The sequence below is a fragment of the Stenella coeruleoalba genome (genome assembly GCF_951394435.1).
Source record: "Stenella coeruleoalba genome assembly, chromosome: 17".
Classification (NCBI taxonomy): domain Eukaryota; kingdom Metazoa; phylum Chordata; class Mammalia; order Artiodactyla; family Delphinidae; genus Stenella; species Stenella coeruleoalba.
This window is the reverse complement of record NC_137163.1, coordinates 45,536,816-45,554,431: the sequence shown is the minus strand read 5'-3', so window position 1 is coordinate 45,554,431 and position 17,616 is coordinate 45,536,816. Positions and strand designations below refer to the sequence as shown.

General features: G+C 35.0%; 1 protein-coding gene across 3 annotated transcripts in view; it reads right to left on the bottom strand.

The window, feature by feature from the left end:
• Positions 1-4,033: 4,033 nt before the first annotated feature.
• The window catches only part of NBN (nibrin), a 47,943-nt gene continuing 34,360 nt past the window's right edge, over positions 4,034-17,616 (bottom strand). For all 3 annotated transcript variants that reach the window (XM_079901603.1, XM_079901602.1, XM_079901604.1), the window contains 4 exons: positions 16,030-16,185; positions 14,649-14,762; positions 8,689-8,738; positions 4,034-7,531 (listed from right to left, as the gene is read on the bottom strand). In XM_079901603.1, coding sequence (XP_079757729.1) covers positions 7,501-7,531; positions 8,689-8,738; positions 14,649-14,762; positions 16,030-16,185 — 351 coding nt within the window. In that variant the 3' untranslated portion in view covers positions 4,034-7,500. The remainder of the gene's footprint in view (positions 7,532-8,688; positions 8,739-14,648; positions 14,763-16,029; positions 16,186-17,616) is intronic.

Sequence of the window (17,616 nt, the reverse complement as noted above, 5' to 3'; positions counted from 1 at the left end):
AGAGATTTTCCAGACAGCAATAGCTAAAGGAGTTCATCACCACTCAACTAGCCTTACAAGAAATGTTAAAGGGACTTCTTCAAGCTGAAAAGAAAGATGCTAATTAGTAACAGAAAAACATATGAAAATATAATCTCTGATAAATATAAATTTAGAATAATGTAATGGTGATGAGTAAATCACTTAAAAATCTAGTATAAAGGTTAAAAGTAGAAAAAAATAATTATAGCTACAATAATTTATTAATGGTTACATAAGGTAAAAAGATGTAAACTGTGACATCAAAAACATAAAACATGGGGGTGGGAAGAGTAAAACTGCAGAGCTTAGTATGCATTCAAAGTTGTTATCAGTTTAAAATAGACTGTTATAACTATAAGATGTTTTATGTAAGCCTCATGGAAACCACAAAGCAAAAACCTATAGTACATACACAAAAGATAAAGGCATCTAAACATACCACTACAGAATATCATCAAATCACAAAGGAAGAGAACAGAGCTTCACTGGTGGCGCAGTGGCTGAGAGTCCGCCTGCCGATGCAGGGGACACGGGTTCGTGCCCCGGTCCGGGAAGATCCCACATGCCGCAGAGTGGCTGGGCCCGTGAGCCATGGCCACTGAGCCTGCGCGTCTGGAGCCTGTGCTCCGCAACGGGAGAGGCCACAACAGTAAGAGGCCGACATACCGCAAAAAAAAACAAAAAACAAAAAACAAAAACAAAAAAACAAAGGAAGAGAACAAGATAAGAAGGAACAAATGAACTGGAAAACAATTTACAGAAATTAATTAGTCAGAAAACAACAAAATGGCAATAGTAAGTTCACACTATCAATAGCTACTTTAAATGTAAATGGACTAAATTCTCCAATCAAAAGACGTAAAATGGCCGAATGGATAAACAAACAAACAAACCAAATTATATGCTGCCTACAAGAGACTCACATTAGCTTTAAGGATACACACAGACTGAAAATGAAGAGATGGAAAAAGATATTCCATGTAAATGAAAATGAAAAGAAAGCAGAAGTAGCTATGCTTTTGTCAGACAAAATAGACTTCTATCCCGAGTATAATACAAGACAAAGAAGGTCATTATATAATATTAAGGGTCAATCCAACAAGAGGATATAGCAAACATAAATATTTATGCACCCAACATAGTAGCACCTAAATATGTAAGCAAATATTAACAGATTTGAAGAAAGAGACAGCAATACAATAACAGTAGGGGATTTCAATACCCTGCTGTGATAAACAATTACAATTAATACTAAGGAGATTGAATCAATAATCAAAAATCTCCCAACAAAGAAAAGTCCAGGACTAAATGTCTTAACTGGTGAATTCTACAAAACATTTAAGGAGTAGTTAATACCCATCCTTCTCAAGTGAGTCCAAAAATCTGAAGAGAAGGGAACGCTTCCAACCTCGTTTTATGAAGCCAGCATTAATTAAGCCAGCTCAGGGACTGAAATAGTTGATATTGTTAAAATACCCATCCTACACAAAGCAGTGTACAGATTCAGTGAAATCCTTATCAAAATTCCAGTGGCATTTTTCACAAAAATAGAATAATTGTAAAATTTGTATGGAACCACAAAAAACTTAAAAATTCAAAGGAGTCTTTAGAAAGAAGAGGAGCAAAGCTAGAGGCATAACACTTCCTGATTTCAAAGTATATTACAAAGCTATATCAATCAAAACAGTACAGTATTGGCATAAAAATACACATAGATCAATCAAACATAAGAGAGCCCAGATTTAAAGTCATGCATTTACAGTCAATTAATTTTTGACAAAGTATCCATGAATATAAAATGGGGAAAGGAGGGGCTTCCCTGGTGGCGCAGTGGTTTAGAGTCCACCTGCCAATGCAGGGGACATGGGTTCGTGCCCCAGTCCGGAAGGATCCCACATGCCGTGGAGCAGCTGGGCCCGTGAGCCATGGCCACTGAGCCTGTGCGTCTGGAGCCTGTGCTCCACAACGGGAGACGCCGCAATAGTGAGAGGCCTGCATACTGCAAAAAAAAAAAAAAAAGGGGGGGGGGGGAAGGATAGTTTCTTTAATAAATGGTGCTAGGAAAACTGGACAGCCAAATGTAAAAAACTGAAACTGGACCATTATCTTACACCATATACAAAAATCAAGGCAAAATATATTAAAAACTGGACTGTGAGACCTGAAAGCATAAAATTCCTAGAAGAAACCATAGGAGGTAAACTCCTTGACATAGGTCTTGGCAATGATTTGTTTTTTTGGATTTGACAACAAAGGCAAAGCCAATAAAAGAAAAGTAAACAAGTGGGACTACATCAAACTAAAAAGCTTCTGCATGTCAAAGAAAACCAACAAAATGAAATGGCAACCTATGGAATGGGAGAAAATATATGCAATATATGCAAAACATATATCTGATACGGGATTAATATCTAAAATATATAAAGAACTCAATAGCAAAAATCAAACAATCCAATTAACAAACGGACAGAGAAACTGAATAGACATTTCTCCAATGACATACAGATAGCCAACAAGTACATGAAAAAGTGGTCAACATCACTAACCATCAGGGAAATCAAAAGTATCTCACAGATATTAAAATGGCTGTCATCAAAAAGACAAGAGATAACAAGTGTTGGCTAGGATGTGGGGAAAAGGGAACACTTGTGCACTGTTGATGGGGATGTAAATTGGTGTAGCTACTATAGAAAACAGTATGAAAGTTCCTCAAAAAGTTTTTTAAAAATACATCATATGACCCAGCAATTCCACTTCTGGCTATATGTCTGAAGGAAAGAAAATCACTGTCTCAGAGAAATATATGCACCTCTGTTTCACTGAAGTATTATTTACAATAGCCAAGACATGGAAATAACTTAGGTGTCCATCAATGGACAAATAAAGAAAATGTGGTATATATACAAAATGGGATATTACCCAGCCATAAAAAAGAAGGAAATCCTGTTATCTGTTACAACATGGATGAATTTTGAGGCCATTATACTAAAATGGCAGAGAAAGGCAAATACTGTATGATCTCACTCATGTGGAATCTAAAAAAACCCAACTTACGGAAACAGAGAACACATTGGTGGTTGCCTGAGGCAGGGGGGTAGGGAAAATGGATCAGGGTGGTCAAAAGGTACAACAAACTTCCAGCTATAAGATAAACAGTTTCTGGGTATTGAATGCACAGCATCTTGACTACCTTTAACAATACTGTATTGTATATTTAAAAGTTGGTAACCTTTAAGATGTGATCTTAGAAGTTCTCATCACGAGAGAACAACAATTTGTAACTATGTGAGGTGACTGAGGTTAACTAAACTTGTGGTAATCATTTCACAACATGTACATATATCAAATCATTATGTTGTATACCTTAAACTAATTTATATCTCAATAAAACTTAAAGATATATGAAGTAAAAATGGACAGAACTAAAGGGAGAAATAGACAAATCCACAACTACAGTTGGAGATTTTAATATGCATCTTTCAGTAACTGGTCAAAGAGAAAAAAAATTAGTATATTAAAGATTTCAATAGTATTATTAACCACTGACCTAACTAACATTTACAGAACACCTATACGCACAAACTGCATAATACACTTTAAGTGTACATAGAACACAAACAGACCAACCATATGCTGTGATAAAACAAGTTGCAAAAAATTTCAAAAGACTGAAATTCTTACTAAATACATCTCTCACCATAGTGCAATTAATTTAGAAAGCAGTAACAAAGAACTGGTAACTAACTAGCTATTATATCTCTGGATAGACAGAGAACTTTTATTTGGAAATTAAATAGCTAATGCACAAGTCAATGAAGAAAGCACAAGGAGATTAAAACATATTTTGTATTGAATAATAACACAAATATCCAAAGTTGTCACATGCAGCTAATGCAGTGCACAGAGGGAAACATATAGTTTTGAATTCTAATATTAGAAAGAAGACAGGTTTAAAATCAATGATCTAAGTTTCCATCTACAGGGGCTAGAAAAATACGAGCAAAGTTAAACACAAAGTAAGTGGAAGGTAGGAAATAAAGAGTGAAAATCAATGAAACAAGACAAAAAATAGAGAAAATCAACGAAACTAAACATTCTTTAAAATTTTTAGAACAGAATTGATAAACTTCTAACTAGATTGATCAAGCAAAAAAAAAAGAACACAAATCTCTGAAAAGAACAAAAGAGACATCACTATATATTATACAGACATTAAAAGCTTAATACAGGAATATTATGAACTCTACGCCAGTAAATTTGTTAAACTTGAGGGAGGAGAAAACTTTACCTAAGTCTCAATGTGCTTTGATCTCTTAGGAAGGAATATGGATCATGATCATTCAAATAAGCAAATATAGACTCCCACTAGTGTGCCCAACCACAAGGTTTCAGTTAACGAATTAGGAAGAAATACGTAAGGAAGATACTTCTGGGTAGAAAGAGCATTATACCTAGAGAAAGGGAAGGGGGTATGCAACTTTAAAAGTGCTGCTGGAGATCCTTTTTGACCCACCTCCCAGAGAAATGGAAATAAAAACAAAAATAAACAAATGGGACCTAATGAAAGTTAAAAGCTTTTGCACAGCAAAGGAAACCATAAAAAAGACAAAAAGACAATGCTCAGAATGGGAGAAAATATTTGCAAATGAAGCAACTGACAAAGGATTAATCTCCAAAATATACAAGCAGCTCATGCAGCTCAATATCAAAAAAACAAACAACCCAATCCAAAAATTGGCAGATGACGTAAATAAGACATTTCTCCAAAGAAGATATACAGTTTGCCAACAAACACATGAAAAGATACTCAACATCACTAATCATTTGAGAAATGCAAATCAAAACTACAACGAGGTATCACCTCACACCGGTCAGAATGGCCATCATCAAAAATCTACAAACAATAAATGCTGGAGAGGGTGTGGAGAAAGGGAACCCTCTTACACTGTTGGTGGGAACGCAAACTGGTACAGCCACTATGGAGAACAGTTAGGAGGCTCCTTAAAAAACTAAAAATAGAACTACCATATGACCCAGCAATTCCACTACTGGGCATATACCCTGAGAAAACCATAATTCAAAAAGTCATGTACCACAATGTTCACTGCAGCACTATTTACAATAGCCAGGATATGTTAGCAACCTAAGTGTCCATCGATAGATGAATGGATAAAGAAGATGTGGCACATATATACAATGGAATATTACTCAGCCAAAAAAAGCAACGAAATTGACTTTTTTGCAGTGAGGTGGATGGACCTAGAGTCTGTCATACAGAGTGAAGTCAGAGAAACAGAAAAATACCTTATGCTAAGACATATATATGGAATCCAAAAAAAAAAAAAAAATGTTCTCATGAACCTCGGGGCAGGACAGGAATAAAGACACAGACGTAGAGAATGGACTTAAGGACACAGGGAGGGGGAAGGGTAAGCTGGGACAAAGTAAGAGGGTAGCATTGACATATATACACTACCAAATGTAAAATAGCTAGCTAGTGGGAAGCAGCTGCATAGCACAGGGAGATCAGCTTGGTGCTTTGTGATCACCTAGAGGGGTGGGATAAGGAGGGTGAAAGGGAGACACAAGAGGGAGGGGATATGGGGATATACGTATGCATATAGCTGGTTCACTTTGTTATACAGCAGAAACACAACACTGTAAAGCAATTATACTCCAATAAAGATGTTAAAAAAAAAAAGTGCTGCTGGGCAATGGACAATTGTGAGATTATGGTCAAAGGCTAGGCTAACCTCTTCCCTGCCACCACCTAAAGGCCCAGGTCAAAAATGGGGGCAGAGTTCCCACTCATCTGACTAAGAAAGGGAGGTGGCAAGTTACACCTCCCCTCTTTCTCCTAAAACATGTAAAGGCTTACAGAAGAGTCCCCCAAAATCCAAGGGAAAAGGTACACACCTTACCCAAGCATGGGTGTGACTAAAGTTGTTCAGGGCAGAGCTAAGAGCTTTATAAAAACTGTGCAGCACTGAAGGATCTATGCAAAGCAATGGCAAACATCTTTCATCTATTTAACAATACTTTCTAAGCTAAACAGAACTTAAAGGGAATTTAAAAAACTCAGTCAGTTCTGGAGTGTTTGAGCTTTTAGACTACTCCTAGAAAGTTAGAGAGACCATTATTCATTTATCTTTGAATTCTTTCAATGTTGTGGAGGGTAATGTTTTATATAAAATACACATTTAATAATGTTTCCTAAACAAAGAATTTGAAGGGATAATAAAACGAAGAAACAAGAAAAAGCTAGGACATTTAAAAACTATGTCCTGAAAGGAAATAACATGTTCTGAAGGCTGGTCAAGGGTGCAAAGTATATTAGTCAGATACTTAAATATGGTGACTTCCCTTGACTGAATATGAAGGAACACTAAATCTTCCATGAAGGCTTAGCAACACTATAAACTAATTTATGATATAACTTTTCACGCTAGGCTATCTCTCACAACCTAAAAAGGGGTGGCAGAACCTACGTGAAACTAGGAAGTTTTCAGTCAGTATAAAAAGCATGTTCTACCTCCTAAGACAAAATGCATCAGTCCTTTGAGCAGGTAAAAAGACTTTACCCTAATTATAATGTACAGCCAAAGCTGTCTATATGACAAAATGTGGAAAAAGACATTCTTTTTTTCTTACCATCTCCCTTTAAGGTAGAAAGAAGATGATCTTACCATTTCTACTTTATAGATACAAAAACTAGGATTCTAAAAGGCTCAAAACACCCAGCTCAGTAAGACCACCAGATAGGTCTTATCTCATTCTAGTGAGATCTATCCAGAAGCTTGATGAAGTCTTCCACTATCATTCCCAGTACTAGAATAATATGTGGGTGACATCTTCAACACTGAAATCCATTTCACTTGGGTTACTTCAGCTCAGGGAAGACTATGGCATAATGGAAAAGAAAAAAATAATAAACAGAAAAAAATTATGTTTCGATATGACTATAACCTTCCAATCTAGTCAGTGAAGAAGAATAAGGTACAGAACACTGTATATATTATGCTATCATTTTATAGGAAATTACTGAAAAATGATATGCAGAGAAATTTGAATAGACATTAAAAATCTCTGTAAAGACTCATAAGAAATGAGTGTCATGGATTTTTTTCAGAGGAGGGGAAACGAATAGCTAGGACAGTGGTAGAAGGGAGACCTTTTAATCTTTTACCCTTTTTATACTTTTAGAATTTTGAACTGAGACCACAGTAACTATTCAATAAGTTAAAGTAACGTTTAAAAATGAAAAAAACATTATTATAAAAGATTAGATAACAAAGACTGAAAACAGAATAAACAATACTAATTGTCACACACAAAAGAAATGGAGTTTTGTTCATTTTATTTAACAAATTTAGGCCATAAACTTAAATCTTCTATACACTATATGCATGTATCCCAGAGGAAACTCGATGTAAATACTTGATAGGAAATGTTTTTCCATGGCTTCTTCATAAAACCCTGTTATCTTCTCCTTTTTACATTAGGATTGTATCTGCAAAGAAAGAAACAGTTAAATGATATCTAGATAAATGACAGCATTCCTTTCACTTTTCAAGTTAAAGAGCTTTCAAAACATAGACATACTTCTGCAAACAGAAATGAGAATGCTAATTTTATCCTTGGGATCAGATATTAAGCACTGACATTTTTACTGTCATTTATCCTTTTGATGCTGCTTTGATGAATATTTGGTAAAACATCATCAAAAAATCCTGTAAAAGCACTAAAATAATTAATGAAAACAACAGTTTAAAAATTAATACATGTTTTTATACTTCCTCCAGGATGGCTGCAAACAGACCTCTCCACTCTCAAATTAAATTATATCATTTTCACCAAGAGCATAATGAACCTCAAATATAATTATAAAGTCTTCTCCTATAACAAACAATGTAGTTGGGCAACTATTCCCATCTGACTTGTACTTATGAAAAATCAGCACCATTTGTCAACATTTTCATCAATGATTCACACTGTCAATAATGAAATTAAAGAATCAAATTGGTTACAAAACAGACTCAAAATACAGTATTTCTTGGGAAAATGTTATTCTCCCCTAGCCAGTATCTACCTACAATATTGTTTATGAATATTTGTGAGCTAATTATTATAATGTTTGTTGGGTCTGCAGGAATGCTGAAAATGTTAAATCAGAATTAAATTATAATCATCCATTATAACTCCTCTAACCCTCCTACAAAAACCTGCTTTGAAACTCTAATCCAGCTTCTTATTTTTATGTATGTGCCAAATAAAACTAACAAATGGTCTGGTATTTTACTTGTCTTATTTCAAAACCCCATTCATTCATAATTCTACTCAGAGCTGAAAATCTCACAAATTTATCAGCCAAATTCACCCAGCTCAGGACCCTTCTTTTGCCTAAATGCCCCAAATAAATTTTAAATATCTTGTGACACAGTATAAGTGAATTAAGCTCAAACCTAGAAGCTATATCCAGTAAACCTAATTATGAGGTGCTCAAGTAGTAAAAAGAAATACCTATATTAAAAACAAGACAAAATATTCTTTCGGTGAAGGTACTGAAGTGTCTATTTCTAAGGATAGAAGAAACAAATATTTAAACTCTATCAATAGAACTGAATTTTATATACAAAGATTCAGGAGAAAGCTGAAATTAAACTTTACCTAAAGAGTTCATCGGCAAGAGATTCTTCTTTTGCATGTTGATTTTGCACCTGTCAAAATTAACATAGTTTCAGAAACTTGCTAAGTGATGAAAATATAGTTAATGAAATTGCCATGCTGGGTGATCACATCCCAGAGGTCACCAGGTCTGTAAGTTTTTGCCTCTATGACTTCTTGCCCATTCAACAGGTCTGTTCCGTATTCACTTCATGCCAAGATTACTGCGAAAGTCCTCTAATTGAACAACTTTCTCCAGCCAATCTCCTCTCAAAGGCAACCAACACATACATTGCTAGCTTGTTGAGTTTTTAAACATTTTTTTCCAGGAGAACCCTTTTACTAAATGAAATTTCAGTGTTTTGAGATCATACCACTGATGGAGGGGCTGAAAGGGCAATATTTACCCCCCCTTCAACCAGAGCAGCTCTGCAGGTAAAGTGGCTCTCTTCCTCACAGCCCCAATTCAGGACTCAGAAGTTGCTGCTGAATCACCTCACCCACAAAATAATTTAAAACACAAACTCACCAAACTCCTAAAGTACCTTTGACAGTTAGGACTGGAAATACCTTGTGCTGGGTGCATCTTCCTAAAGTCCAGTATGATGGACTTCAGTATGTATGATCCTATCATGTGCCATGATCCTATCATGTGCCATTCAAAACCCTTCAATGACTTCTCCCACCTACCAAAGAAAACACAAACTCTTGAGTCTGACCCTTAAATGGGAAAGGCTCTTCATAACCTGGCTCCATTCTACTTCCTCAATCACTTCTCACTCTCCTCTTCATGAACCCTGTATGCCAGTTAAACTGAATCACACAAAAAGACAAAACAAACAAAACAAACAAAAAACCAGGCTCATCTCCGAACAAATATACTGGGACCCTCTCTGCTTTTGTTCATGACAAAAAATGTGATACAGTATACTCCTCTTTCCACATCTGACCATCTTTCAAGGTGCATTCACTCAATAATTGTTTAGTGTCTACTATGCATCAAGGAACATGTTCTTCACCTCTTTAACAATGGCTTTCTAATCCTCTTCATTTAAAAGTAAGTCTGCTATGAAGAACTCCCACAGAACTTTACCTATGTGACTCCTAGATGTTCATCAATTTCTATCTTCTGTTATAATTATTTATATCACATCTCCACTAAAAAACTGTAAGTTCTCTGAATGCAGACACTGTTTGCTTACTGTAAGTAATTTACATTTGTGTATTTCCAGATACTATCTTAAAACTGTTTCTAAAAAGAACTCATTTAATCTTCATATAATCTCATTACTACTTTTACACTATTATTCCAATTGTAATCAATAAGGAAACAGAGACTTAGGTTAAGTACATTGTAGAAAATCAAAAAATTGTCATATGGAAGAACTGGGATTGACCAGGTCTCCTTGAATAAAAGCACCAGCTATTAACCAGGCTGTTACACTGCTTCTGAGTCTTTGGAAAGGGCCTAGAAGAAGACTTGCAGGGATTCAAACTTATAGAATGATTTTCTATTCATACAGTGAAATGTCAAACTGAAATTACATCTTTTACATTTTCTAATAAGTACAGCAGAACACAAATGGGAAGGCACATGATTTTCATAAAGCAGTTGTCAAAAAAGCTGCTGGTATCATTCTCCTAAATATTCTTAGAGGCTTCCTAGTAAGGGATGTGAATTTTAAAGTTTAAATAGTAAACAAAAATCAGCTTTATCTTATATATCTTAGTAAAATCATTAAGTAAAAAAGTATTAAAAACCAGAAATCCTCCTATTACTGGCATTTTTCAGTGGCTTGGGAGAACTACAAATCACAGTCTTTCAAAAGTCAAATCAGGTTGGGTAGAGGTCAAAGAGTTATTACGTTTAATGCACAGAATAAAAATATCCTATATTCAAAGAAAGTTTGGGAACTAAGTGATTATGAAAACTAAGACTGGTCTGCAGCAAAAGAAGAAAAAGGAGGGCTAAAAAAGAACAAAGGCAGGGAATACAGAAGAGTAGCTAGAGCAAGCCTAGGGAAACATCAAGACAGTAGCACATTTATACATAGAAGCTGCAGTCATGTAGAAGAGCAAAGTCAACTCTATTATCTTAGAGAGCAAATCCTACCTAGAGCACCTAAAATTGTTCTAGCAAAAAAAGGAGAGATTTGGTAGAATAAATCTAGGACACAGCCTCTCTACTAATGCTAATGAAATAAATGAAAGATAGGAAAAAGTCAGCAGCTGCACCATCGTTCTGTCAACTCCTCCCCATCCAAGAACAAGTAAAACTCGACAGCTATAATTAATCAAGAAGCACATAACCCCACGCCACAGACTTCAAAAAGGTGGCTGTGCAAAGAACCAAAAGATTAATGCAACTGATTCCTAACCCTCCCCCAACTCATTAAAAAGTGCTACGGAACTGTCCAAACCTGAGAATTCTTACTAATAATACAAATTTGGGAAAAAGTAGCCTGAGCAGGAAAGAGAAAACAACTGCTGGTGGACTGCTGGGAGGGGACTAATGGCATGGAGAGGTAAGTGGGACTGACACTGACCAAAGGCATAGGCTCCAGGCATCCCTGACAAATTAGGCAAATAACCTAAAATGTAAGTTATTCTCTTCTGGGATAAGATATACTCCCTGGTACATATTTAATTCCAGTTCCAAGAAAGAGCTGCACACAGCTTTACATTACCCTTGCCTTTCCTCAATTCAATGTTTTCAGGCAATAGAAACTAGATGGGACATGCAATGTGCCTTTGACTGAACATGCTGCCATACCAACAGTATGGAGGCATCAGGATAATTGTTTTTTATGAACAAGCTAAGATGGGTAGGAGTGACTTCAACGACATTCAATTTTTGCCTCACAAACTGGTTTCAGAATGTAATCCCTGCAATAAGATGTCATATAATGTTTCACACAGCAAACAATATCTGGAAAGGGTATTTTACTTTAAATAGCTGCAAGATGAAAGAAAACAGGAAAGCCACTCCACATCCAGATGGAAAAAAAGAGAGAGAGACTGGAATAGAACCTGCAAAAGACAGTTAAAGAACCTAGTCTGAAACAAATAATAACCCATAAATAAAAAATAAATAAAATTAATAAGAACATGAATGCAATAAAATAAGAACAAGAGTTAAATATAGAAAAAACACAATGAAATGAAATGGGAATGAATGCTAAGTAAACAAACCGAGAACTCTAATAACACCATTTCAGAATTAAATAAATGAGAAATAGCTAACACTGTTTCCACTGTTATAAATGCTTTATTAAGTAGTATCGTATGTTATTCTCACAAAAAGCCTGTGAAATGGAGGTACTATTATTATTCCCATTCTGCAAAGGAAGAAACAGAAGGATAGAGAAGTAATTTCCTCAAGGTCACATAACATAGCTGGTGAGGAACAGAAGAGACACAACTGAAATTTGGATTTCTGATATAGTGAAAGAGCTTAAGAAAACCACAATGAACGTAGAAGAAATGCATGTGAAGGGCAAAGGTGATTTAATAAAAGGAGAGTTATGTCTTAAATGTAGAGAACCCAGCAAATATAAAAATGTTTTTAAAGATGTAATAGAAAAGTTCCTTGAAATAAAAAAAGAACTGCACCTACAAATCAAAATAGCATACTTTACTCTGGGAAAAATGAAGGGAGAATGATCAACACTGAGATATATTCTGACTGTTACTGACTTTCAAGCCTAAGAAGGAATACTGAAGGCATGCAAGTCACCTAAAAAGGGAGAAAAGGGGCACTGGCATGAGGTGCGGGCGGGGAAGCAGAGGAAGCACAAATAATTTCCTCACTCTTCACAGTAGGAGCCAACAAACAGTATCTAAAGTCAAAATATGTAGTTTGAAACAAATACTGATTGTAACCTGATAGTGTTTTTCTTATTTAGGGATCTCAGGAAATATCTGGAAGGAAGAAACATTTATACGAATTCAGCAATGCTTTCAGTTTTACTTCCTTCTATCAATCTCTCTCCTTCCCTTCCTACATTATCCCTCCCTGCCTCCACTCCTCCTCCATAAACAGACGTCTGGAACATTATGTATTTAATGTCTAAATGGGTACTTAGGATTTTCACTTCTTCATTCTTTTGTGTACTACCATAATTATTTGGAATGCACATTTATAAAATGGCAAAGCCAGTTATCCTTTCAAAAAAGAATGAAGTGAAGGATGGTACCTCCATCCTTCCATTTTCTGACATTAAAAATCCTGACAACCCTATTTTTGAGTGACCTAACAATTTTTTGATTAAAAAAAGCATGTTTAAAAACAAATTTCTGAATACTACATTAAACCCATAATAAAGCAAAATATAAATCCTGAGATGTCACCAAGTACCAAAGCCAGCTTTTGCCCTGCCCTGGGGGGATCTACAAAGCAGGAAAAAACCCAGGCTCTCCTTTGATGTCTGTACAGGAAATGAGCATTATTAAAGAAAATCCAAGATAAATAGAATAAAAGACTCCAGCACTAAAGGGCGAAAGAGGAACAAACTCTACAACACAAAAGGAGACAGCAAAGAAACTTGCCTATCTTGACCCTGACACAGGGTGAAAGAAATAAATAAAAAATCTCACTATGTTTATAATGACAAGGTAGCCTTCACCCAAGCTTCTGGTCCAAATACATTAACTACCTGAATGATCCCAAAACATCACAAGCAGAGATTAAAGTAGTCTCATATTGGTAGAACAAGATTGGCAGACACAAACTTATCTTTTCTGGAGGAAATAAACCTCAAATTAGGACTTAAGGAATTCCCATAGATCAAGTTCCAAGGAAAATGAGCAGTTCACATTCAAAGATCACAAAATACATACTTGGAAACAAGGCACCGTAAGAGAGAACTACATTAAACAGATCAACACTTTAGGTATTGGTATCATTGGGAAAAGAATACAAGAGAGGAACTTTAAAATGTCAGCAGGAAACAAGATTTAGAAATAAATGACAAAGATTTCCAGAAATGAAAAAATCCAATAGGTTGAATGAAAACTCAGTGGATGAATGAAATACCAACCAGACAGAGCTCAAGAGAGAAGTACTAAACTGGAAGACAATCTAAAGAAATTACCAAAGTACAATCCAAAGAAACAAAGCAGTGAAATATACAGAAAGGAGCTAAGATACATTGAGAAGAAAGTGGGATTTAACTTATGTCACATCAGAGTGCAAGAAAGAGATATTGTCCCTACCCCCTAATTACCAAACAGCCCTACTTCAAACAGCCCATTGAGATGACCAATGGAGCCCACCTTTGGGTTTCAGTAGCACCGGATAATCACGCAATACAAAGACTAAGAAGAAGACTTTCTACCTTTGGATATGGACTCTGATTACCTCTCAATTCAATGGTCATGTGTTTCTGAATTCTTAACTTCCACGTAGTACTTCTATATTAAAAAGCTCCCAACTTTAATGAATTTTTTTCAAATTCACCAGTTTAAAAAAAGGGGTTGAAAGAATTATGGATCACGTGGACAGTCTTGTTATATAACATACACTAGTACTCAAAACACCCAGGGAGAAAGTAAAAGAAGCATATTTTTGTATTCTTCCCTGTGAGTTCTCATTATAGTAGTTTATAAATATTTACTTGCAGCCAATAGCTGTAAAACAGTGAGTTTTTGGAAACCACATTCTAACATGGAGAGCTGTAAAGCAGTTCATATTTTCCCAAAAGAGCACTGTAACTGAGGTTTGGTTTCCTGAGGCTTAGATGGCATATTAGATAGGATATGATCAATAAATCTAGAAGTCCCTTAATGAAGTGTTATGGAAAGGTACAAATTAATCTTAATGCTCTGTAACTCACGAATTTTTCTGAAAGAATAACCTTAGGTCACTCATCTTAAGTTTGGTTTTAAGAAGAATTTGCTCTAAGGAAATCACAAGGGATCAAAATACAAATCAAACAAGTTACTGGGTCTTACTTCCTACTAACCTCCATTTCCTGCCTCAACCACTCCTCTAATTCTGTAGTCTTTCGGGTATGATGAGCTATTAGATCTGATCCTCCAATGATGTGTGGAAGTTTTCCTGCTCCAGGAAATTTGACCTGTTAAATAGTAAACCTTGGTAAATGCACTAAAAAATTGACAATCTTTTTTTTAAAAAAGCTTAAAAAAACAAAGACTGTAAATCACATATAAGTACTAAAGATGTTTATATATTATGAATGAAAATGAGTGTGAGAGGAAATAGAGCTGTTTCATTGATTTGAGTATATACAGAAAAAGTCAAATTCTTTCACTAGAGGCAATCCAGTTAAGCTTCTTTTTATTGAGTATTATTGATTGTTGTTTGGTAACTTAATTTTAAAAATTAGTATGCCTTTTGAATTTTGATTTAACAATGAGATTCTGCAACACGATACTGAACATGAAGTAAGCATGCATTAATACAGACTGGATCAGAAATATTCTCTTAGAGCAACAAATATTGTATATTAATGCATACATGTGGAACCTAGAAAAATGGTACAGATGAACCGGTTTGCAGGGCAGAAATAGAGACACAGATGTAGAGAACAAACGTTATGGTCACCAACGGGGGAAAGTGGCAGGGGGTGGTGGTAGTGGTGGGATGAACTGGGAGATTCTGATTGACATATATACACTAATATGTATAAAATGGATAACTAATAAGAACCTGCTGTATAAAAAATAAATAAAATTCAAAAAAAAAGGGAAAAAAATTCTCAAATATCTTGTCAGTTCCTAAAGGAGGAGGAACTCAGATCTGATATTCAGTATACTTATTTATATTTTGTTTAATATACACACGTAATAATAAAATGCCTAGTTTTCATTATTGAATGTGCTCAGTTAGTTTGAACAAATCTGTTATTGTCACAAAGTCCTAAGTTAAAGAACGTCTTCAGGTAGTCATAGATCAATATTAGAAAATAGGAGGACCTGGGAATTCCCTGGCAGTTCAGTGGTTAGCACCCCACACGTTCACCGCTGAGGACACAGGTCTGATTCCGGGTTGGGGAACTAGGATCCCGCAAGCCATGCTGTGCGGCCAAAAGACATTAAAAAAAAAAAAAGAACTAGGAGGACACTGTCGATACAGCCAAAAGCCTGCTGCTTAAGGTAGAAAAAAACAGGTAAACAGCAACCTTTAAAGAATTCAACCTTAATAAAATTTGTTTTATATATTCATTTAAGTGTCAGTTTATGTCCTTAGTAGTTTTTAACTGTTTTAAGCAGAAGAAATAGCATCACTTTTCAACATAAACTGCTTTTATTACTAGTTAGCATATTTCTAAAAACATTTCAAACACTGGCCTCTTGTGATATTTTAGTTAAAGGAATACATACCTTTTTGAATTTCTTGAAATTCTTTAGTTCACCATAATCATTATTTACACTGGATGCATTCCTGGAAGTAGAGTTACGAACCACCAGTGACCTAAATTCAGTCAGTAACACCGTCTTTGGAAGCATCTCACCATCACCCTGAAGTTCATCATTGTTCTTAAATGGTGTTAAGATGGAGAGAAGAAATTAGAAGGAAAAGGAAAATTACTTGTCATTTAGGAGTTTACAGAAAAAAGTTCAAATACCCACAAAAACAGTAAAAAAAAAAAAAAAAAAAAAAAAAAAAAAGGTTTATTTCTGGCACCTGCTTTGTACTTGAAATCAAATCATATCTATTTCAAAACCAGAAAATTACTCAATCACTCTACAACTTTAGAAACATTTATAACAATTATCTATGAGAGAAGGCTAAAAAACCATAGTGTTTGAAATTTAGTAGCATATTCTAATAAAAATCATCCCAATAAACAATTTATCTTCTTGTATACATTTTCTTGGCAAGAAATAGTCTGCTTCTTTTCATTAAAACCATACACCACGATTATTATACAATCCATCCTAGAAGTTCTCTATACTATGTTTAAGGTTTCTTGGATTTTCAATAATTTATATTTTTTATTATTTTGGACACCTCAAAAAAAGTCAATCATTAATTCTGGGCACACTACCTCATTAACTGAAAGCCACTTTTTTATTCCAGATTAATAATTATTAAATCAGCTTGAAGATTCCTTCCTGTTGCTGGAAGAGATTCTTTATGTCACTTACTATTAACTAACTAGTTAGTTACATATCCACATTCTTACAGCTGCTCAAGGCTATCTTAGTTTTTAAAACTGCTTTACTATATATCCATTTGGAAGCTGCTAACAGGACTAAGATAAAAACAGTCAGGGAGAGAAGAAAAAAGGGAAAAGTCAAAAGAAAAGGTTCATGCGACAGTGACAGAACGTAATCAGGAACTCAAAATAACAATGGCCTAATACTTTTGTATTTTGTTTTAGAGTTTACAAATATTTCATTACTCTTTTGGATATAAACAACCACCCTGTTGTAAAAGTGTTAACCTGATTTTATAAACAAAAGACTTGAGGTTCATAAATGTGAAACTGTTGTTTTCAAGGTCACTATCTATGGAGTAGAGGGCAGGGAATTACACTCAGGCTTTGTCCATACTCTTTTTGCTATACCATGGTTATAATACGATCTATCCATTTCCAGAGGAGGCATAATTATGAAATAGATCAAAATTATAGAAAGAGAATCAATTAATCCTAAGAATATATAGACTGACAGAAATTGATGCAATGATGGTCCATACAAGTCAAATCTTTATAAAAATAAAATACAAATCCCTCACAGATAGTTCTTTAGTTGACCAGAGTGATTCTTGAGCTCACAATTCTTCGCAATTTCATTTTCTTGCTAAAGAAATAAAAAATATTGCTCATAAGAGTTATAAGATGGTACCTTTCTGAAAACCTTAGAGATACTCATGCCCTTGACCCAGTTATTTCGCTTTCAAGCATCTTTCCTAGAGAAACTATGACGTGAGAATAGAAATATACATATAAAAAGACTGTCGTA